The sequence below is a fragment of the Lepeophtheirus salmonis genome, chromosome 12 (assembly GCF_016086655.4).
Source record: "Lepeophtheirus salmonis chromosome 12, UVic_Lsal_1.4, whole genome shotgun sequence".
Taxonomy (NCBI): Eukaryota; Metazoa; Arthropoda; class Copepoda; order Siphonostomatoida; family Caligidae; genus Lepeophtheirus; species Lepeophtheirus salmonis.
Window position 1 is genome coordinate 10,397,189 of NC_052142.2, and position 25,617 is coordinate 10,422,805.

Sequence of the window (25,617 nt, forward strand, 5' to 3'; positions counted from 1 at the left end):
TTGAATCTTGAGTTTTTCAAATATAATGTGCTGATGAAGAATAATTACTATGTTCTTTTACCACTAATATATTACAAATTAGTTATTTGATTCAAGCGTATATAGGAGATGCAGTTTTATGTTTTATATTACATACAAGTAGACTTTTTCAAATGAATATGGTTTAAAACGTTTGAAAATTCAATGAAACGTTTTGAAATTAAAGTGATACTATGGGCACAGTGCCATCACACGTTTCAGACATTTAGTGTTTGAAATCCTGTTAATATAAAACATTCGTGGATATTTCTAAATCGATTCATGTAATATATATAATTTTTCATCGACAGTATAAAAACTTGACAAATATGTCGAAAAATTGAAATAATTGAAGTAGTAATTGGTACAGACTTTTTTTTTTTTTTTTTTTTTTTGTAGACTTTTTCAAAAAAAAAATTGGGGAAAACCCAGTAGGTACATAAATAATTTAATTTAAAAAATATTGAATAATAAATGAAACTTTTAACTGATTTGAATTGAGTTATTAAAATTTTAACATCAGATTTTCTGAGGCTAAAATATTTTCGGACTTCAAATCTTTAAAAGTAGGACTATATCTTGCCCATTTATATAGTTATTTCAGCGAAGAAGTTGAACACTTAACTGGAACGAATGCTATGATGTTGCGTTAAAATTTTGCTGGAGTTTGGCTAATACCAAATGCTTATAAATCCTAACATATGAAATTAGCTTATGTTAAAATCTTTATTACCAATCAAACTTAAAAAATAAAAGGATGAATTCTCATTCGTAACTCCCTATTTGCACCAAATAAATCAAATTCAATTGATTTATTCACTTAATAAAATTCTAGCAAGCTAAAAATGTTTAGATAGTTCCAAATTCATTCAAACTATGTCTCTTCCTAAAATAAAAACTGATTATCAACTGTAAAATTTTATTAAAGTAAGCTTTTATAAAAGAATATACCTCAAATTATAAATTCCGTCAATTTATTTTTTCTACATTATGAATTGAACGCTGTACGGAAACCCATAAAATTGGAATGTTTACATGCCTCGTATTACTGAATTAAGACACATTTTAATATCTGTGGCCTGTTATATGATTTTTGGGAATGAAATAAATTACTGCTCGAACCCTTGACATTTAAAATAGCAATTGAAATTATTATATATCTATTTTATTATGCATTTTTGAAACAATTTACAGAAAATATAAAAGAGAATGCTTATCTCAAAGGTAGAAGTTAACACCACGATTACCTATTAATAGGGTTGTGGGAATCTTTTTTTGTGCAAGCGCGCCCACAAATACAACTTCAACTATCTGGTTCCTCTGTTTTCTTTCGGACATAAACAAACCTTTATTCATAAATAATAATTGATGGCCGATGGTTAATTTTGTACATACTTATAAGATGTCTAAATTATTATTTTTTTAACGTTACAACTTATCTGAAAATTTACTACATATAGAATCTTTCCTTCACCAAAATATAGCTTTACTTAGTACTATTTAATCAAAATAATATTATCCAGAAAATGTCTCAATGTTAGTTATAATTTATTGTATGATACAAATAGTATTAAATATTAATTGTCATAATATAAAACTTTGGTATGCGAGTATAGAGAAGCACAATTAAGATTATTTCATGATACAAATAAAACAGGTGAAGTATATATTAATGGAGAATAGTAGAAAGGCCGAAGAATTATCAAAATAGTCTAAATGATTTAGTATCAAGGGTATTAATTCAAATACAAAGTCATGTGGATTCAATGTATATCGAAGACGTATAAGCTGTAAGAGATTTTGGAACACGAGCCAAGAAAGATTGTGTAGACAGTCTGGTTTCCAATTTCTTCATAAGAATGTGAAAGGTTGCTTTCCAAAAAGCGTCGAATGCACAAGATGTGGTAAGATAGGCCACTATGCAAGAGTATACAGGTGTCTAAAAGAAAGCTCTATTTCGATCAACTCTATAAAAAATTTAAATTGAATAAATTACCCATGGATGTATTGAATGTCCATTGAAATTACTTCAAAAATATAATAGTTACATATGACAGTGGTGCAATTGTATCTGCCGCTGGATCAAGAGTTCTAAGTAAATATCGATTCCAACCCAATTAATGGAATATCGTTTAGAATATATCTTTAACTTAACTTATTTATTTATTTACACATGCAGGAAGAGGAATTGTTGTATATTATTAATATATAACATCCCTATAAATTATATTATTTTATAAATGTATATTATATTCTGTAAATTTATGAAAGACAAAATATATTGTTAGTTAGAGAACATACAACCCATCATTGCAGGAAGTGTACTCGTAACTTTTTTGTGACCACTGACCATAAAGGATGAATAAATAACTTTGGTACCACATCTAAAGAATAGAAATGAGGCAATTAAGTAACAAATTATTTTTAAAATATTACTATTATTTACGTGTTGACAATTAAATGATAACGAAACATTCATTCCGTTTGGTGATCAACAATTCCCTCAATTTCTTAGTACTTATTTTGGACCTCCTTTTCATATTGATGATATTCCTCATACTAAAGACTCTCTCAGCATCACAATTGACAATATTTTGTATACAAGGTTGTCACTTGTTGACACTTCCTTTAGTTTTCTGTAGCCAGGATTCTTTTGAAACACTTCTTTTAACTTGGTCTTGAATGGCTCATCCTTCAAATCTTGAGTCCGATTTTCTACTATGGTTAGGCTGGTAAGAAGAGATAATCTTTCCTCAAGTGGAGTTATTGCCAAAGGTTTTTGACAAAAAATTTCCTGTATCAATACGACTTCTTATCTTAAGGAATAATTATTAATTATTTCATGTGCTCTTCTGGTTGTTGCCAAATCATCATCAAGGCTGTTTAAATACTCTCTGAAGATGTCGAAGTGATGGTAGTAGTACTCCGATGTTAGAAACCTTTAAAAAAGGCACGTTCTCTTCGGCATGATGAGGATGCACGTGAGTGAGCAGTAAGGGGAAGTTGCTTTGCTGATGATTAGTACAATACTGAGGAAAAGTTGTTTAGGAGATGCAAGCGTACAAATGTGTTTTATTCCTTTTTTTATATAATCTCTTTCAACCAATCAAATTTGTTCTTTTTCAACGATTCCAACAACCCTACCTATTAAATCATGAGCAAAACAGAAGAAAGAGCACATGCAACAATCAGTTTTCTTATTATTATAAGGATTTTCTTTTTATAATCATGAATCACATAAGAAATAAATAAAGGAGGAAGGATCAAATAAAAAAATTACATAAATAAACATTTTAGTTTAAAATTATCTCCCTCAAAAAAAAAAAAAAAAAAAAAAAAAAAAAAGACAACAACTACCTAATCAGTATAAAAATTAATATACATGAAACACAACTAAATAAAATCCCTCAACATACAGAAGAATCAAGCAAGTATTTTAAAAAACTGAAACAATATCAAATAAGAATAAAGAAGTAGAAGGATCAATTCACCATTTAAAGTACCAACAGTCTCCATTGTAAGACTATTACTTTTAAAAGAGAAGGCAGCATACTTTACAATAGATTTTTGATTTTTTCAAAAAAATATTCTCTGAGATTATAACAGCGCTTTCTTCTTCAGCAACTAATGGTTCATAAAAAAATAGGGCCAGCCTAGATTTGAAACTGCTCTGTAAATTTTTTGTCGTCATAAAAAAATAGTAAGAATCTTTCTATTTTTTATCCGAAAATTTCGAGACATTTAAAATATTTCTAAAATTTGCACATATCACAGTAACATTACTCTTAAAATCTCTCGAATAAAATATTTTCAAATGCTATGGTGTAGCAGGTATGTGGTTCTTAGCAGTCTTAAAAAGCACAAGAAAAAATATACCCTCTCTAAAATACCGAACCAGGGTATTCTAGAAGGTCATGAAGAGTCCAAATAGATTTATGTATAGTCAGACTTTCTAGGCAGCTCTGATCCTACTATTGAAAAAATGTTTCTTTGCTTTTTTTTTGATGAATTACATCTATGGTAGTGTTTGACTCATACGTTGGTGTTCCATACCATCAATCACGATGAGCAGCATTCCATGAAGATGAGATTTTCTTAACTGATCCGTTTTATAAAATAGTACCCATCATCAGAATCATGTATAGGGGAGTACAACTATATATTGAGCTTAGAACAAGATAATTAATAATGAAAAATGACTCTATGATAATAATTATTATAATCCAAAATATTTCTGAAATCTGATGCGTCAAATAAAAAATGAGATCAAATTTAGATTATACATTTAAAAATAAATTATAACCTTGGCTTCAATTCATTGGTGCACATTTTTACACTGTTATTGTTCCTGTGAGTTAATGATTAATTAGTAGCATATATAAAGATTCAATTCTTGGACAAGTCTGAAACGGATTCAACCTAAAATTGTTTTTAATAAACACTATATATCTCTCTAAATAGAGGAGAGGAGGGATAAAATCATATGCAATTTCAATCCCATTTTCCGTATCCAACCTTAAAAAGTTCAGAAATATAAAAAAATGATTTATTAGACAAAACATTTGGAGTGTCATTGAATTCAATTTCAAAGGTCCTTGATGATAATATCATACACTCTGGAAATTATTTTTTAATGGCAAGTTCTGTGTGTATTCTATCTTTCTTCACATCGGCGTCTGCAGGATTAAATATATATGTTTATTTTTTATTAAAATTTAAATATATTAAACATAACACAAAAAAATATTTGTGAAATTGGAGAGATATATTTTAAGCCTGACACATTAAGGCCGTAAAAAGTTGATTTATTGATTTCTCGAGGAGGTAGTATAGAATAACCCATAATTGTGAAGATATTCGTTTGATTTTAATTTTAGCGGATACAAGAAATGGAACATTGGAAATGAAGATTTCTAAGACGACTTAAGGTGCTTGGGACTGAGCCTCTGATATTATTAGGAACGCCGTACAGTTGAGATAACTCATGTGGTTTCTTTATTCTCATGTGTTTGCTCTTCAAGGATCAAAACTAATGTTAATTTTTTTAGTATATCTTCTTCATCTCTACTTAAAATCCTTTTTGGCTCACCAAAACTCATAATATCGCATTTTTTAAAATTTCAATTCCACAAGGCATTCACTCACACTCTTTATATTATTCTCTTGTCTTCAAATTTTCTCTTTTATTTAAACTATAAAAAAATGATTATTTGCGTTTAAAGTTACAGAAAACTACTAAGAAGGATTTATGTATATTATGTCCGAGGAACAATAATAACTAGAAGGGGTAAGATTTTTGTTAAAAACATATTTACTCATATCATTATAATGCATTATTTACCTGCAAGTCTTTTTTTTTAAATAAAATTAAAAAAATAAAGCTATTATATGTAGAAAAGTATATTTGGAAGATAGAAAAATATTTAATGACAATGTAGTACATCCAAATTTACATCATTTAATAATGATATTCGACACTTTTTATTTATTCAGTAAAAAAAAAATACCTTACTCAATAACCTTAAAAATATAATGAAGATCAAAAAGTTATGAAAATCGAAAGTATCAATTCATGACAAATTTAGCTATTTGATGAAGTTTATTAATTGTATTGCTACTTAATTTAATAATAAATGTATAAAAAGATATATAGATACCTACAATCTACATGTATCTGTGTACGTATTGAGATTTTGTATAAGTGGCAAGAAATATCAATCGTATATGATGAAAAACCAATCTTTTTATATGTTGTACCTATACTTATATTTGATAAATTATTTCATTTTTTTCGAAAAGTAATTTTTGACTTATAACATGTATAATTAAGAACTTCCATCAAATCCCAAAATGTACATAGCATATACTTGTATGCGTATTGGAAAATGTACAAGCAATTTTATTGTGTTTAACCGAACCAAATAAAATTTGGTGTGTCAAATCAACTATTATTGAAAAACTGAAAAAGGAAGTTTCAGACCTGTGAATCAATCCAACTCTGAGTTTTGAGTTCTTTTTATTATATGTCGAGAAAATTGTATTTAAGACCTTTGCGTTTTGGATTGTAGATTGTAAAATTTTTATTCATAATATTTTACTTTAAATATCTCAAACATAATATTCTCTGATTTTGATTAAAATTTTATCAGAACAAGATAAAACAAATATCTTACTGTTGAAAAATAGAATATAGTAGATGATGGTCTATGGGCTTGGGAAATATGTGAAATTTCATTTTTTTATATTTAAATATAGTATTATTTCCAATTAAATGTCTTATGGAGGTGTAACGCTTATAAAGTTAAGCAAATCTTCTAATTTTAAAACAAATTCACGTTTAATATTCATTCTGATAAATTGTTATTGTTTTAATTTATTTGTTACCGATAACCAATAGTTTAATTAAAATATTGTTTGTTTTAATATAACAAAACCCATAAATAATCAAATAAAGTTACCATTTTAATGACTAAACAATTTTCAGCTTATCTTGCAGATTGATGATATTATGTAAGCATTACTCATTTATAAATTAGTAAACATAGAATTTTATTTATGTGAAAAAATTAAATATTTTATATTGCTTATAAGCGCCTTCAATCTTCAAATTATGGTTACTAAATTGTTGAGTTATTAGGTTGGTAGCTTAGTTTCACTGTTTATTTTTTTGTTTTATTGATACAGCAAATGGTTTCGTTAAAACATTGGTTTTGGTTAAGAAAATAATTTTACAAATAACCATTTATGTAAATGAATATTAGAAATGTATTGGTTTAATATCCCAAGATTTGTATAATTCTATAAGCATTACACCTCTAAAAACCATTAAATTTGAAATTTTATTTAAAATTTTATAGGTACGAACAAATTAAAGTTCTCATATCGTCCAAGTCCATCGATCTTCCAATCTATAGTTTTTTTTCTTTCTAAGGAGAAATATTGATTTTTCACTTGTTTTGATACAATTTTCTTTGTTCAAGCTAAGAGGATATGAAGTTTGAGATATTTAAGGCAAAAAATGTGGTCGACGTCAACCATATTGTTTATAACATAACTTACATATCTCAATAGTTATTAAATGATTTATTATATCCAACCATGTGTACATGTTTTATTAACTACAATCCTAAACACAAAGGTATTTATGCTTTCGATTTTGATGAAATTCATCATGAAAAGAATCTCAGAACTTAGAATTGGATTGAGTGACATATCTAACATTTTATTTGTGAGTTTCCCAAAAATCGATTATGTGACTAACCAAACTTTAATCAAATTGGACGAAATCATAAAATTGAGTGTAAATTTTCCATGAAATGACCCATATAAAATGATGAAAATTGTGTGTATTTTGGGCATGTTGAAAATGGAAAACAAAAATCAACATGTAACCCTGACAATTTGAAAAATGTTTTGGAGGAGATCAGCTTAGCTGTAATGACTTTTCATTAGATCAGCTACAATTAGCAGTGACAAGGAAAGAGGGGGAGAAAGACATAAACAAGACATTGCAAGAATTACTACGATTTCGATCCTCAATAATATTCAGAGTCCAACAAAAACTTACAATTATTACTCCGAAACATATCATCAAGGTTATTATCCATCTTTTATGACCCAACACGATTGTTCAATAAGGTTTTGAATATAATTGAAAGGGAGGTTCACTACTCAGGAGTTAAATAACAATGACAACAGCGGAGAAATATAAATTACATTCTTCAGACTACAAAAAAACAAAAAAATAAAATACGACAGCAAAAACATACACACGATTCAGATCACTACTCATATATATATTGGGGACCTGGGGCTAAAACATACAAAGTGGGAAAAATAAAAAAATATGTTTAATAACTTTTTAGGGGTAACAATTGATGAAGATTTTGTTTTTCAATTTTTTTTTGAGAAAATTCAATATTTTTTTTTATATTTCAGAAGCTATAATATGCTAGCTGCAATGTGCTATGAATATATTCACTACAAAACCATGCTATGTATCTTCAACAATCCTATCTGAAATGCAATGTTTTATTCATTCAGAGAAATTGTTACTATTTTACACTGATTATTAGCTACAGTGGTGTGGAGTCCATATTATTACCTTATAACAAATATTACTATAACAATGTTTTACTTCAATAGCTACATATACTAGTATACACTAACATTTTTAGTAGATTTAGTATTTTTTAGTTTAATAAAATAGCTTCATATCTTTAAAATATAAACTTTATTACACAATTCAAATCGAATAGCACATTTTAGCGCTAATTTTAAGATTTATTTCCGGAAAATATGTACTGGTTAATCTATTTTATAAATTTTTAATAAAAAACTTATAATTTAGTAATTAGATCATGTTAAAGATGATAGCAAAAATTTCATACTCCTAGCTTCAATATTGACAATGATATAGTTACCCAAATAATAAAAGTTAAATATCTCATTTCAAGTTTTTGTCCAGATAGTATGTTTTCGCACTGAGTCAAAGATATATACATAAAAAAAGAAAAAGAGAGAGCTATTGCAAAACTAATCTAATTAAAAAATATATATTAAAGTAGTTTTCATAAAAAAAAAAAAATAATAATACAATTAGTTATATGTTAAAAGTTGAATGAAGCTACTACAGAGACTCTAAGGAAAAAGGAGACGAATATATCAATGGAGAAACATTATCACATTGAATTCTGATAGGTTAAAAAATGTCATTTCTTGTTATCAAGGCTTAGTGAATGAAGGGCTGGTGGTAATTTTTTTTTTTTTTGAGAAGTGCTGAATATTTGTTTTAAATTTTCTGACTTTCCGACTTTAGTGTGAAGTTACTTTTTAATTTTTTCCAAAAAATAATAAAATAATATATATATATGTATTTTTTAAATATTTTATTCTTTTAATAATTTTCTAAAATAGGTCAAGCCTTTTTTGATTCCCTTTTCCTAGACTGTGTCAAAAAGTCCTTTTTAAAGAAGTTATATTTATTTTTTAAAAAAGGACTTAATTTTACTGTTTTTTTTACAGTAACTGCGTAAATCATCCAAAATTTCTGACTCAAATCATAAATATAATTTATATACATTTATTTGTTTCATAATTACTTTAACCGTCTTGTCTCCTTTCTCCTTAATGTGGGTTAACGAAAGTACTTACAAACTCATTCAGCACACATATTTCTCCCTTTTTATTATTATTATTGCACTTCACATCATAATATTTTTTGGAAAATTAAAATGTTACCACATAATAATAAAAAGGAAGAATAAATGCGTGCTAAATTGCGTGTAACCACTTTATTTGAACCCACCTTTAGAGTCTCTTTAGGTATTTACTAATATTATCATAGTTAATATCAATTGGTTATATGCTTCGTTTTTCTTTTTTTGTTGAACTGGGGTGAATATCAGTATCGATTGAGCAGTTAATTTCATGACTCTGAATCCTATTTCTTGGTGCAGAGGACGATTTGTGTTCTGTCATTACATCATGTGATGATGAAAATACGTCTGTTGTTGTTATTGCCGTCATTGTATTACTTGTAGCGATTAAGTCAGACACAAAAGAGGGAGGCGTGCAGCATGGACAATTCAACAGACCAGAAAGCCCTATTATAAATGAATTAAAATAACTAAAGGTAGAAGTATTTATCATTTTTAATTTTTACCATAAATACCGTGCAACCAGCGGTGTGAATTCGATCCAGCTCGATTCATGTAAGGAAGTATATAGTTGGATCTATCAGAACTATTTGAGTGATTTAACGTTACGTTATTATTAAAAGAAGAAGATGCAGCAACAGCTGCAGCCACTGCAAAAGAATGATCAATTGTGTCACGAGAATTCAAGATTGTATTTGGTTTTATATGTGCCAAAAGAGTTGATGCTGCATTTGTGAAGATACTGTTATTGTTAAGTGTTGAAGTATTTATTTTTGGTTCAAATGTACTTTCATGGTGCATTATTGAAGCCATAGAAAAAATATTTTTTGGAGATTGTACAGGACTTCTTGAAGATGTGAATATTGAATTTTGATTATTTCCATCACTATTTTAGTAAATTAAAATATAATCAGTAGGATATTAGATCAATTTAATAAATATATCTATAAAACAATTAATTTTGAAGTATTTTAATTATATATGAGTCTAGTATTTTTTATGTAAACATTTTAGCATGAAAAACCATTCTGAACGCAAAAATTCGTTTGACAATAAAAAATCTATAGGAGATTTTTATATTCAATAAATTTACCTACGATACTGTTTCATTATTTTAAATTTTGGATTCACCATTGTATCTCAGTTACAAAAATGGAGTGTGTTCATAATGTTATAATAAATATCCAATAAGTTATTTTCAGAAAACTTCTTAAATCCAGTAAAATATAGTTATGAATGTTAAAGTAAAATACTTAAATAAGTTAATTATATCTAACTTTTAATATATGTATTATTTTAAAATCAAAATCAAAGAGAATCATTCCAAATCTTCTCGAAGTAATATCAACAACATCTTCGTAGTGGAAAGTTACAAAATACTGATATAAATGCACATCATTAATATCTCATATTTATAGAGATATCACGATATATTTACACTTTAGATTACGAGTGTTAGAAGAGACAGATAACCTAAAATCAAACTTCGTACCCGACAAAATTAGAAGTTGTGAAGGTTCTAAGTATTTATTAACTCCTTAAATGTGGCTTTAGTATCAAAACAGTGTTTATATGACGGTGAGATACAACGATTTCCATTATTTTATCCACATTTCCGACAATTGGCCTTCCAGAACGTGGTGGATCTTTTACACCAAAATTACACGAATAGAATCAATGAAACCAAAATTACTCGTGATTGGCTGTTACAGTATCACAGCCATAAGCAATCGGACTAACCAAGGTAACTTGAAAGATAAGGTATGTCTATAACATACATGGGGCTCCTTTTCGAATTATTGTACCGTACCGACTGCTGGGCAAGCTAAATAGAAGGATTGCTTTTGTGATATCAGAGCTGATGTGAAAATTTATATAATATTAATATAAATAATGCATTTAATCGCAATCATAGTAATTAGATAAGATTATTATTATTAAAATTTCGTATATATCCATTTAAATAGTGACTGGTTATGGATTCCTCCAATAAATCTTGGATTTGTGCAGTTGATATTTGTGACTCACCTAATAATATGGGTTACCAGATTTCCTTTAGGAATGTTCAAAGGAGAAAGATTTGGAAAATAGCTTTGCCATCAAAAAGGTTACTTTGGAAAGAAAACCAGAATTTGTGCAAATCATTTTGAGGAAAGCAATAAGAAGCTAAAACCTATTTTCTCAAGGTGATGAAAGGAGGACTTGAAAAAATATTCACTAAGGTTCATATTAAACTCATTGTCCGCGGGAAGAATCTGGTAGATTGAATGAAGAGGATATTAGTCAGGGAATGGTACAAAAGTTCTCTCTTCAAGAGGTTACACATATATTTAGTCAAGCGGCCTTCTTCTGGCTCCTTGTGTATCAACTATAAAAAGGTAGATTCGAAATTTTAAAACAATATATCATTATTGAAATTGCATCTCAACAATTTGAATCAAAATTTAAATCCTAAAGTAGTATTTTATCTTTCAGCCATTTTATTTGATATAAATTATAGTTATAATTTATTGTTTGTTAATGACGTTTTGGCTTGAAATGTTTGAATTAAATATGATGTGCCTTGCAACGATCATCCTCAGAATCCTTTTGACAAAACTCTGATAGGAAATATTCAATTCCTAATATTTTAAAGCTAAATTAAGGTATATATTTTAAGACTTTTTGGTCATTATATCTTGAGGCCAAAGTAGACCGTAGTCCTAAAATCTGAGAGGCCATTGTATAAATTGGATTCCGCTACAGATACTTTTTTTTTTAGTATTCCACAAGTTAATTTTAAGTTAAGGACTCCTCTTGGACTTGATTTTATTATAAGGCATCCTATACTTAGCAACATAATTATTCGTCCTGGTCAATGAAGAGTTGCCTATCCATGCTGAAGAATAATATTTACTAACTCAAATAAATTTGCTTCAAATTCGAAATACATTTTTTTATTATAATAAATTAAACTTATTGCATTTAAAAATTAACAAACAGTACAAATTATTTAGAGCACTGAAGATATTCTGATAATAAAGCATTCTGCTTAATTGCTAGTTTCTTTTAATTCTTTTGATTTATTATATTGATATCCAATTCTTTTTATGTTCTCATCAATTTTATCGTTTACCTCAGAGAGGTTTTTTTTTTTGGTATAAAATTCAAAATTTTACATGCTATACTTGGAACATTTTTGTTAAAGTATGATTCTCTACACATTCTGCTTCGGCAATGCCTGAAGCATTAGTATCATGTTTAAATATATTCAAAAATACTATTGTTAGTTAAGTTGTTTGAGATGAAGTTATTTGATTGAATCTTTTAAATTTGAAAAAGTTTCAAAAACAATAACAAGTTAGAAATACAAGATTTAATGGACGGGTAAGTCCACCTCTATCAATCTATATCGGCCAAAGTATTTTTTTCCTCATAAGAGGTAAAATAGAACAAATCTACATGAAATTCTCATTTTTTATGAGTGAACATATTTTGCATTATTTGTAAGAAACTACTTGACATAATGAGTGACTTACATATTCCGAACAGAATAAATAATAGCTGCTTCTTTTGAGTTGTTAAGTCATTGCAAGAAAGTTATATTTTTTAATCGGTAAACAATGTTTACGGAAATTGCTTCTATAATTGCGTTTATTTTCTAATATCAAAGGAAAAACATATTTTTTACAGCTTCTAAAGGAATATCTATTTTAATAACATTCTTTAATCTTATGTTCTTTTCTGCATCTAAGTACTACCTTACGGTCAAATCTATGTTGGTGCCACATCTTCTTTTAAAAAGGCCAAATAGAGCTTCAATGGGGTCATAATTTATTTGTATTAAAAGAACATGGTTGAACTCGACCTCATTTAGTAAGTCTTGAGACATCAAATATAGTCAAGTTGATGTTTTTTAAAACTTCTTGCTTTGTCTCCGTGTCTTTCCCCTTCATCAAGCCAGCAAGATAAATCTTTTAAAAGGTGACCCGAAGAGAAACCCATGGTAATTGTTTTTTTCATTAATTTATCTTGGTAAATTCGTTCGTGGGGATCATGTATTATAATCATCTACTACGTCCAAATAATTCCAATAGTATTTTTCATTTATCGATGTGGTGTACCTCCTCTGTGAAGGATCTTTTGGAAGGAGGGATAATAGTTTTGTCAGGAAACAAAGTGCTTTTTTTAATGTTCATCCAAATGAGGATTGAGCCTTTGGATACCTATATTAAATTATTTTTTTCCATCTTCAACATTGATTTCAGTTGAATTTTTAGAAACAAAATCGGAAATAGACAAGGAATTCCAATAGGCATAATTCAAATACCTTTTATTTCAAGTTACCTAGAAACTATATATCTAATTTAATTAATTTTTTTTATTATTTCATTATTTTGATGATTTGGTAGAGATAAAAATTATGCCACGTGACTTATCAATATAAGAGGGACAATTATGTATAAAAGAATAATACAAATTGTAAATATTTACATTCGTCGTTTATGCTCTACTTGCCATATCTGCTGGGTTTTGAATATCCAACCATGCATTTTGCAAACAATTAGCTACATAATGTTTCCATCTTGCTTGATCAGACTGTAACCAAACACCATACTATACTCGAATCAGTCCATGTACGCAATTTTACTGGAAAAGGTATCAGATCTAAAAAATGCTGAACAATTTAGGATGCTAATAATGTGACCTCTAACTCTATCCTTATATACTAAATTGCTTTAAAGGTAACTAACAAAGAAATGGAACCCGATATAATCCGGATTCGAAACATGATAATTTGCTACAACCTTAAATATTTTATTCGTACCATTGCAAAATATTCAAAACTGGCTTTAATACTGTCATCAAAGTTTTCCCCAACATAATGTAGCACCCTTAAATTTTTCAAAGATAAATATAAATACAATTTGACAAAATTTCCGGACATCTCTTTGAGTAACAAAAAATGTCAATTGTATTCCCTTGTTGACCGAGATATATCATCTACTCCAGTATTTTGAGTAGAGCCTCATGAATTTTCAATTTAAGTGCTTTAACTGGTCTCAAAGCCTACCTTTGATGTCTTAAAGAGGGGTGGTCAGATTTGAAAGAGCTGATCAGTATTGAGCTCTCCCAACTCCAGAGTAACTTCCGAAGATACCCGCTAAAATTGATTTGAGATATTTTCTGATTATCCATTTTTTATTTGTTCCTGAAACTTTGCTAAGGACAAACAAGTTGAAAGGAATGATATAAATATCTTGGTAAAAATACTTAGTAATATACAATATTAAATGAATAATTCAAATCACACTTGATTTACATTAAATTGAAAAAAACCTATGCAATTTTGATGATTTCAAAAAATTTCTTGGATTAATATTTTTCGTATTGCTTTTCACAGGGGCGCACTTCTGAAATGAGAGTTTGATTATAGTCTAATAAAAAATGTAATTTGAGAATTATAGAATGAGAGACGATCGCGGGATAGAGATGTATCAAATAGGATTTGACCATGTACATGGCAGCTTCAACACCTTCAATCCAAACGATTGATTAATTTGCATTGGTCATTGAATCAAAATCGACAATCATCGATTGATTGAATGGATAGCCACTCTTCTTTAAACACTAATTATGTTTCTAATTGATCTATTAAGCGGTTGTAAATATTGTTGTTACAACAGTTCTAATAGCGGTTCGAGACATTTTTTAAAACATCCCCATAATTTAATGAATAAATTATTAATTAATCAACCCTTAATCACTACAATTTGTGGCAAATAATTAAATATTATATCATTTAAGATTCATGCACCTGGTGGGGACGAATAATTGGTGTACGCCGAATACACAACAGTAAAATATCTGCCAAGGTTGCAAATGAATTTGATCAACAAAATCCTTCTTGGTTTTTAATAAAGACACCTTAAGGATGATTAATTCTCAAAAACTAAGCCTTTAGCTTCAAAGCACATGTACATTCCTCTTCTGAAAGCAGAACAGGCCTTCTTGACAAAGCTGGTAGACATATTGTACCAGGTTGTACTAACTGAGGCCTTTACAGACACCAAATTTTGATGAAGTTTAGCAAAGGCAAACTTCAAGGGTGTTCAGGGTTGGTGAAGACACAGGCCAAACATAATTCGACCAAAACCCCTCTTAGCTCAGCTTCTTTTAGAGAACACGGCTCTCAGATTTCTTCGTGAATTTGTTCCACATCTTCAAATACCGTTCTACCCTCTTTTTGTGCTGTTCTGAGCTTAAAAATTTAATTATTGTCTTCGTAAGAGACTCGACGCTCAAGTCCTTGTCTAAAAGATTCCTCATTGTTTTAGGTGACATCCTATAGTCTCGAGCAAATTTGCATACACTTGTGGAAGGGTTGGTTTCAATTGATGTTTTCATTTCAGTAATTTTTGAAGGTGTTCTTTCTGTTCGAGGCTGTCCAGGGTCTGGGATATCCTTAAAATTAGGCCCCTTTTCGTCCAGTCTCTTCTTGATCCTGCATTTAGTGCTTCTGTGTAATCCAAATGTCCTTGTAATAATCTTGTTTTCCTCTTGGTCTACAGCCAAGATCCGCCCCCAAAGGAGACAGAATAAAAGAAAAAAATATTTTTTACGCAAAATTAATTAAAATTTCATCCCACCTCTTAACTTTCTGCGACAATTAATAACAAAGTTATAGTGCACCAAAGTCGTGCGCCATCTGCTCGTCCCACCAAGTAGCATAAATGAGAATCATAATTGATATGATGCTTAATGAAGCATTATCAAATATATTTCATATTATCTTCGGCAAAGTGTCCATTACGGTTAAGCAGTAATTTAGCAATGTGTCTCTTCGGCAATGTGTTCATTCTGTATACTGACTTTTGGCAATAAGGTTTTCGGCAAAGTTTCACAGTGTCATCGATGTACATATGCTTGGAACAGGTAACGAATTACTTGTACCTGCCCCACGAACTGAGAGTTAGTGACATGTGTTCTCACTATAATGAAAAAAATATATATCATAAGCCTTACAACATGCATGCATCTTGTTTAATGTCTATAAATTAGCCTTTCAACGTCGGGCGAAGAAGAATGTGAAGCTTGTGAAATGCTGAAATATGTACCTCATCAAATGGAAGACGATAAATGCTTGGATACATGTGAGACATGGAACAACAAAATGACACATTTGCAGCTGGTCGCAGTTGCACAGAAAGCCTACAAAACTGATGGAACCACTGAAAGTAAAGTTGTGAGATGTATTGAAATACAGAAAATATGTTACCACGTTTACCAGGCTTCAAGACAGCTAGTTTTACAAAGCATTTGTGTATTTTTACCATACCTTTCTCCAATTGAGATATGTTGCAAAGACACAAGACTGTCATTGTGCTTTGGAATTAAGCAAAGATTGGCAATAAACGCGAAGCTATTGCCTCCTCATTTGAGGTGGCATTTGATGGAGACGAAGACTGTTGTACTATCGGCAATTGTTCTGGAGAGTATAATAACTATTTACATGGCTGATTGCTACAGTCGATGATCCTGCTACCTACATCTGTTGAAACAGTCAGACTTAAATTTCTCAAGGGAGGACATAAATTAATGAGGGCATACAATTGTCACGCCAAAGTAGAGGGCGCTATGAAAAAGAAAGTGAATGTAAATCAAGGATTTCATAAAATTTGTAAATTCAACTTGAACAGAAACTATTACTCACACACATGCAGATTCCTAACAGTTTGATGAACAATAAAGTATGACTAAGCTGAAGAAAATCTGCCCTTTCAAGCTGGAAGACATTTGCATAGCCCAATTTAGTAGATACAGCAGGACTGTATTTTACTAGACTCATAACGAAGATACTAACTTTAAAGAGTATAGCTATTTGATGGCTAGGACTACCTCATCCAGGACTATGGGATATACAAAACCAAGAGGTGTTTCTACTTCAAAAAACAAAACATACTTCGAACCTATTGCCCTGGATATCTGACAATTACAAACAATCCTTAAATCTTTTGGGAATTATCTAAATGAAAATGATAACTAGTTTGTTTGCTTTAAAAACTGCTATGACTTTATTTTAGGAATACGTTTCTGTTATTTCTGTTCAATATGGCTGTGCATATAATTTTGTGTTGTATTTACATTTTTTTATAAATAGTACACAATATTTCGCATAAAATATATATAAATTTGTCTTTATCTATAAGTAATCATTGGAATCTTTAATTAAGCAAATACAGGACAAATATATATAATAGGAATAATCATATTGTGATTCAAGCTAAGATCTGCTCATATAGCCTACAAACTCCATTTTACAGTTTATTTCAGCTTAATGTATTATTATCTTTGAACAAGCTAGTGATCGGACAAAATATATAGATTGACTTAGTAGCTAATTAGTGGGGATATACTCAAGTTACTTTCTTTACTAATAAACAAGTTCATAATTGATTTAAAAACACTTTAAAACCCAAAATATTTCGTGACCTACAAAGCTTGGTTCGGGAAATTATCCTTTTTCTATAACATATACAAGATGAGGGATGTAAATATTGCCTAAAGTGAACTGAGCGTCAATTTAAAAAATATATATAAATGGTGGTAAGAGGAAAATGTGAATGTTCTAATTAATTATCCATCTCTATTTCGACAATTCTAATTTATCATCGGGCATGGAGCACCAGAGTTTACAGTAATTTCTATAAGTAATTGTGGGGCCTCTCAAAGTAACCATATTTCTTATGACATTTTCTGGGATTTTTAAGTTCACTTGAATTTAGCCAATGTTCACATCTTTATTCATGTTATGTTGTTATTTTATGCCTTGATAGATCTAAATAAAAGACAAAAAATATATTATAGTTTGTAGATACATGTTTCGCAAATAATCTTTATTTTTTTAAGGTTTTTATTACAGTATACTCCTAATATGATCGGAAGAATAGCATTACAAAAAACATAAATCAACATTGTAAGATAAATACAACAATAAAAATAATTAATTGATTAAATCACAACAAGGATATGATAATGGCAAGGTTAATAAAAATTCAAGGTTAGACCATCATGTAATTGGGATTACTAGAATGCTCAATTTGATGTTTGAATTGTGAATGAGAATGCAGCAAATCTTGCAGATTATTAATCCATCAATGCCTGCCTGCACAAAGTGAAACTATTAACTAGTCGGGGGAGAGTTAATTTTTCCAAGACTAAAAGATAGCTTTCATATAACTCCTTTGTTAGCATTATTAAAAATGGCAGGGGTATGAGATAGTCTTTGAATATGTATTGTAAATACATATTCAGTCTTATGAATGAAATTGATATCACTCATGGATGTGTTAGAGATGAGTCATTTTTTTGTTACGTATATTAAGGATACATCAGGTATCCTTCATATCGCAGAATACAATATTGATTTGAATTTAGTAGGAATAAATTAAGAAGTTACTGCAAAGTGGCTCGGAATAGAAAATGATAACTCCCACGGTTCCTTACTAGGTCTTTTATTTGACTATTCTTGCTCTATATCGAATTCATCAGTATACAACGATTCCATTATAAACCTTGAAGTGATGATCTACAAGATAAAAAGTGACTTTAACGATAATTTATGTAAAAGAGTATCCTAACAATGAATGATCCACCCATTAGAAGAGATGAGAGCTAATGAGTGAGACAAATATCTTCCTCCAAAGGCACGAGATCCCTGAATCCCTGAACATCAAGGTGTACTCCTAGGAATTACACTGAGACGATATTAATTCATTGAAACAATGAGTGGATAAACCAGACCTACCCAATCACTAAATTCAAATTCTTCCCTCTTATACGCATACCGTATTTTTATCCCAAGAGGTGTCGTGGCGATTCATATTCCTATTCACTAAAGAAAAAAAATCCTTCTTTGATGTAAACTTAGGTAATAATTTTCCATCGATAACATAATTTATCCCTACAAGTGGCAGCTCACTGATAAGTGAACTACTTTTTCTTTTACATACTCAACCGAATTGAACATTTGTTTTTGCGCATTAAAAAAAGGAGACTATATCTAAGACTAAAAGGAGTAACTATATCTAATGAAACGGCATGACAGCTAAGCTGCTCTCCTCCAAAACATTTTTCATATTTGTAGGGTTAAGATATTGATCTTCGGTTCCTTTTTTTAACATGCCCCTAATACTTACGATTAGCATAACTGGGAATTACTAGTGCTACCTGTATTGTATCAAGATACAATATTTAGGTATTGAATGATATTATTATGATATGTCAATACTTGAAACACCCGATTTATGTACAAAGACTGAAAATGGAAATGATCTTAACGATTTGTTAACGTATGAGTTTGATTATTGTCTATTGATATATCTGATAGTTGATAGCTATTGAACAAATATAATTGGGTGTCATGTCCTAACTATTAGATGCAGGAGTATTTTATTCAAATTATTGGGATTAATAGGAAAGTGAGAAAAGAGAAAAGTTGGAACTTTTGTCAAGACATATAATTTATGGTGATTCCAAGGGAGCATTCTCTGTATCCATTCATCCTTCGTCTTCCAAGGAATTCATATTTTCCAATTTGATATCCGTACAATTTGGAACAAGCCGTCTCATCTTCTCTTCAATTTCAAGTTACACTAAGTCAAGGGACTCTGTGTTTCTCAATCGCTAGATCTCATGTCCTTTAATGCAAGAAGTTTTTATTATGCAGATTTCCCTTAGCATCAAAATCTCTCATAGTTACTTATCACCTCACAAATCATCGCCTTTATGCTCATGAATACATCCATTGCCCCCATCTTCAATGGAACCATCACATACTTCTAGCACTAATATAAAAACTTGGAAGTTTCATAAAGCAACATAATAATGAGATTAAAGACCCAAATAGGAGCGGAAGAGTTCTCATCCTCTATCCACAGGTCCTTCATTGAAATTCTTTAGTCCGTCCCTCCTTCAGTCAACTTGATTAATTTGGATGCGCTTTTTATAGCGAAACTCTATATAGCGAGTTTTCTTTTACCTGGTTGTTTTGAACTTTACTGTTCTATTATAAATAGTAGTTATGTCGTATGTAGAAATTGAAAATAATTAGTCGATTCTCTATCATTCTCTATGGTCGAGTGAGCCCTTACTTCATATTAATTCTTAGAAGAAGATACTTAATTCAATGGACAACGGGCAATGACTTAGTGAACTTCTTGGATAGTATAGTGTAGGTGGGTGACCTATGTGGCTTTTTCAACTTGACAATGTAATCAGCATCAAAAACAATGGGGTATTGATCTATGAGGGGCATCTTCTTCATTACCTGGTTCTTAATATAACATGATGGATTAGAGAGGACAAGATCTAATGTGTTTCCTTTGATGTGTGTAGATTCAGTGATGTATTGGTGGGAGAAGGAGCCAAGGAAAGCCTGGATAAGTAGATTTGCTGAGTTTGGAATAAGGTGTCAGATTTGTCCAGTCAACTGCAGGAATATTGAAACCTCTGCACATTATGATTGAGTTATTAATTTCCTTGATGAAAGAAGAGAGCAAAAAGGTCATTTTTGTTATTAGAGTCGGGGGATCTATTAACACACATGTATTTCAAATTTTGAAGCAACACACTTGTGAATGAGTTTCAATTCTGCCCCAAAAATTCATATGTTATATCAAACAAAAATATCATTGAAGTGCTCCTTTAAGCTTATGCCTTGTATGTATATAATTTGAATTGCTGCTACAACATGGAAAATAAATTCAATCAGAAATTTGAAGGAATACTTGCTACATTTATTTTTTTTTTTTTTGCTCTAATTCGGAATGATTTCATATTTAGTGAGAATATGAAGTTTACGAATCATTCCTATCTTCGCTTTATTTTTATTAGATAATTTTTTGAAAAATATTAGTCATTTAAAAAAATACAATATTATTTCGTTAATTTTTCTCAAAAGTTATCAATTATATTAGAGAAGAAGTTGTGAATGTTATTTCAACAAATTGAAATAATAATAATTATTATTATAAGCATATTTTATTATCATTTACCTTTATTTATCCTTTATGATTTATTATTGAATATTCAAAATACATTTGATCCTATCACCACATCCAACAAAATTGAATAGGTAAATGATAAAAGGCTTCTTCTTGATAATAGATGGGACCTAAGATGTGAATAGCTAATTGATGACAACAGTGCTTTAATTGAACATTTAATTTCTATATTTTAAAGTGATATAAAGTGTAAAGCCTTTTTTAATCTACATTAAGAGCATGGCATTGACTTTGATCTTACACGTATCAAACATTTCAATCATAACCGATGAAGTGTCATTATGATCAAAGATGCAAAACCAAGTTAAATAGTTTAAAATTGATTTGTGTAACATATTAAATTCAAAACCTACATTGAATTATTCACTTCTTCGCTTAAATATAAATTGAAATACTTTTATTTAGAAAGAAAGAATAAATTAATTTTGATCCCTATTTTGTTTATTTTTAACTTGGAGTTGGTTATAACTTAGTATAATTAAAAGTAATTAACGTTTTTGTAATGGATTTTTAAAATCAAAGGGATTTATAATAACTACTTTATTAATACATGTATAACAGTAATGATCATTGTACAACTTGTTCTTCATTCCAATGATATTGAATATATTTGTTTGCCTCAATACACTATAAACCAAAATTACAAGCTGAAAGTAAATGTTAAAACTTGTAAAATTGAAGCACATGATATATTGAACAATTTTGTTAATTTATTGAATTAGAGTTCTTCGTTAATGATAGCATTACAATTTTTTGAAAAGCCCTGAACAAAAAAATATTTGTTAAGGATGGAAATATCATTAAAATCATCCTAAACTAATTCTCGTCGACAAGGCATCAAGTGGTTCAATTAGCACTGCTATTATCGATTAGCCTCAAAGTCCATTTTTTTATCCATATTGAAAAAGAAGTTTGAATTTCTTGACATTCTTTGGTTCATAGGGATGAACAGAAAGTTTTTAAAAAAGAGAGGGAAAATTCAAAATCAAAGTCCCAATATTAATATAATGCTTTTGATTCATAATTAACAAGAATGACCTCATTCGCTGTTCTTTATCATCAATTATATGTAATATAAAAATAAGTTTCTCAGCATTTGTTGGAGTAAGTAATCAAAAGTTAAAATGTAGTTTTTAAAAGCAGAAAAGATTTGAATCTTCTTTGTTCTTAAGAATTTATCTTCAAGCTTGACAGAAAAAAAAAATGCAAACGTTTAATTGAAGATGTACTGAAGTGAGATGCAAGGGAAGGATAAAGACAAAGCATGATTCTCAGGAAGGTGATCTACCAAGTGTTAAATGACCATTGTTATGCCCCAGCACCAAACAAGATTAAGGTCAAAAAATTGTACAACAGATGAAAATGTATACCCCCTACCCATTAGAAACTAAAAGGTCTATAATTTGTGAAGAGGTTCAAGAACTTGGCAAAGAAGCCTCAACAAGTATTGGAACCTACAAAAACCTTTCTCAAATAGTGAGACGCTTGAGAAAGGATAATATGGCTCCACCATCTTCTACGACGAGACATGGTTTTGTAGTTCTAATAGATTTTACTATCACCACTTCAGGGGAGCAAATTATATTATTTGATTCTGTAGTAGAAGATACAAATAGAATGTAAATCTTTGGAACATGTAAAATCTTGATACTAATGAATACATACCCTGATTGGTTCATTGATGGTACCTTTAAAGTTAGTCCCTCAATATTTTAATGACTATTTACGGTTCCTTTGTTGATAATAAACACTGTTATTCCATGCCTGTATAGACTCCTTCTTAACAAATCACAGGAGAGTTACAGGGAACTTTGGGAGGGACTACGGACAAATGCTACTTTAATCCTCCAATTCGATTAATGGACTTCGAACAAACAGCCATAGCATCTCAAGGAGCATTCCCTCATATAAAAATTGTTGGGTGTTTTTTTTTCATTTTTTTTCATTTCGCTTTCATTTTCGACAGTCGCTTCGAAGGCATATTGAAATTTCCGCCTAACGGATTAAATATATTAATGAGGAAGAGTTCATATTTTGACTAAATGCTTGCTTTTTTTTGGAAAATATAAATGAAGCATTCAATACCTTAACAAATGCATTGCCTGAAAATTTCACAGTCGTATCAGATTATTTTGAGGACACAAATATTGGTAGATGAATAGAGAGCACTCAAAAAATCCTTCAACATCTTCCATCACAATGGAACATGATGGAGAGAGTTAGTAACAGTCTACCAAGGACTAACAATTCGGTAGAGGCCTAACGCATGGCCTTTCAATCCTCTTTGCATTGTCAGCACCCAAATAAATGGAAATTAATAAAAAGTATAACTAAAGATAAGGGATGTACGAAGTAATTTTACAGCAAGTTCTTCCTGCCAAAACTCAATTGGCTAGAAAAACTTTTTTAATAAAATATGAATTTTGAATTAAGTATATAAATTCTTATTAAACTTTATTTTATTTGGTAAATATTTTAAATGTGAAACTTAATAATATATAATAGTCCTTATAAACTCAAAAAGTGTGCATTAACTAAGTCTACTGTATTAATGTCATATTTTATTAAGAGCGTTGCCAAGAAAACTTGAGTTATTAAACAGAAGACTGTCGTAGCTAATCCTTAATCCTTGAGCATGAGAATATGAAGAGGTATTATTACATTCCAAATTACAGCTTACATTATTGTACTTTTTCAGATATAATTCAAATATAAATATAATGAAGAAAAAAAAATCCAAGAAACTTGATTAGTACTACAGTAATAATAAAAAAAGAAGTGACATTTGTCATTTCAATATATCGATACAAATTTCAGGAATTACTCATTAAATCATATTTTGAACGTAAAAATTAAATTTTAAGGATATAAATAAAAAATGGCTGTTTTGTCAAACCCATTTTGTAAATAAAGTTATAACAAAAAGATTTACGTGAAGAAGAAGACAAATAAACTACTCGGAAATGAAATTTATCATGATGACTTGGCTTATGATTTGATATCTATGATAATTATGTTCATAGATAATCAAATACCAATGAATTGATAATATATTGTCTTTGATTGAATGATTAAAACAATTTTTAGGAGCTATTGTAGAATAAGGATTTCATTTCTGATTTCATTATTTGATTTGATTCATGTAACTCATTTGAAACATAAGCCTCCCTCATTCCTCACCACTATCACTCTAAGGAATTGCAAATGATCGTCTTGTTTGACTTTGACTTATATTGAACATAAGTCTCCCTCATTCTTCATCACTATGAGGAATTGCATGTGATCCTCTTATTTGACTTTGACTCTTATACTTCATTACAACGTCGAAGAACACCAAGGGGTTCAAATTTATCATTGCTTTTAGTAAAATTAAGACATTGTCGTGATTGTAAATTGGAATGCAGAGTCAAAGACTCAGAGGAGAGGTTCTTTTTGGAGTTATTGGATAACAAGTGATCCCCGAAACGGATGTACTTCAATTTACTATCAAAAATATTAATTCCTTAAATCCTGAAACATGGATTAGATGACGAGTATGGATAAAACCGACGACAAAGTTAAAAATATGTAGATGTTCATGTAAAAATATAATTTGAAAGTTTCTCATGAAATGACGGCATTAGTCATCATTGGTATTATTTGGTTCTAATATGAATTATTAAGTCCTCGTCAAACGATCTTAGCTGTAAAAAAAACCCACCCAAATAAATTTTGATATAAAAACTTCGCAATATCGAGCCTCGCTGAAAAAATCTTGGTTAAAAGCAAGTAGGTAAATCCCAATAGGTTCTGGAAATTATCCTCCAATTAGAATCGTAATATTAATTTGTTATATATTTTTTCTTTAAATGGCCGGCAACAATAATCTAGATTTTAATACTTTTATGATTAATTTTATTTCATTTACTTAGGAGTTTATTTTTAAATGAAATTTTAATGACCGTAAAAAGACAGAATTTTCAGAGCTCAAGTAAACCTTAGGATTCAAATTAATTGAGACACATATATAAAAGGATAACTGTACTTCCAACTGAAAACGGTTGTTCTCTCCTTGGGCTGATTGTATCTTTCATCCGTAAAAAAATTATGATAAAAAAAAACAAAAAAAAGTTTGGAAAAACATACCATACAACTTAATATTCACCCTTCTCCGGGATTTTCAAGACTAGAAAAAATACAGATCTGCGATAAACTCATTATTTTCAAATTTTATATCTTCTTAGATTCATGCTCTGTGCTTAATCCATAAAGGTGAAAATGGGTGGTCTAAAAAAAGTTATAAGGGGCGATATTGTTAATATTTTTTAATATTATGTGAATACTGATCTGTATTCATATGTTTAGAGATGTATTTATGTTATTAATCAAAAATCGTCTTGAAGACACTTTGGACGTTT

The 25,617-nt window shown here is 29.5% G+C and overlaps 1 protein-coding gene and 2 long non-coding RNA genes across 5 annotated transcripts in view; 1 reads left to right on the top strand and 2 right to left on the bottom strand.

Moving 5' to 3' along the window:
* Positions 1–2,162: 2,162 nt before the first annotated feature.
* On the bottom strand, positions 2,163–2,605 carry LOC121127238 (uncharacterized). Its single transcript, XR_005867688.2, has 2 exons — positions 2,465–2,605; positions 2,163–2,402 (listed from the first exon to the last, which is right to left on the bottom strand). It is a non-coding gene; the product is annotated as an uncharacterized lncRNA (long non-coding RNA).
* Positions 2,606–5,211: 2,606 nt separating this feature from the next.
* Positions 5,212–25,617, top strand: part of LOC139906735 (uncharacterized) — a 35,446-nt gene continuing 15,040 nt past the window's right edge. The window contains exon 1 of the long non-coding RNA XR_011782556.1: positions 5,212–5,305. This is a non-coding gene — a long non-coding RNA (uncharacterized lncRNA). The remainder of the gene's footprint in view (positions 5,306–25,617) is intronic.
* The window catches only part of LOC121126634 (uncharacterized), a 48,674-nt gene continuing 31,961 nt past the window's right edge, over positions 8,905–25,617 (bottom strand). For 2 of the 3 annotated variants that reach the window (XM_040721935.2, XM_040721932.2), the window contains exons 4-5: positions 9,683–10,062; positions 8,905–9,623 (exon numbers count right to left, since the gene is read on the bottom strand). In XM_040721935.2, coding sequence (XP_040577869.1) covers positions 9,379–9,623; positions 9,683–10,062 — 625 coding nt within the window. In that variant the 3' untranslated portion in view covers positions 8,905–9,378. The remainder of the gene's footprint in view (positions 9,624–9,682; positions 10,063–25,617) is intronic. The other variant, XM_040721934.2, reaches the window with a different exon arrangement.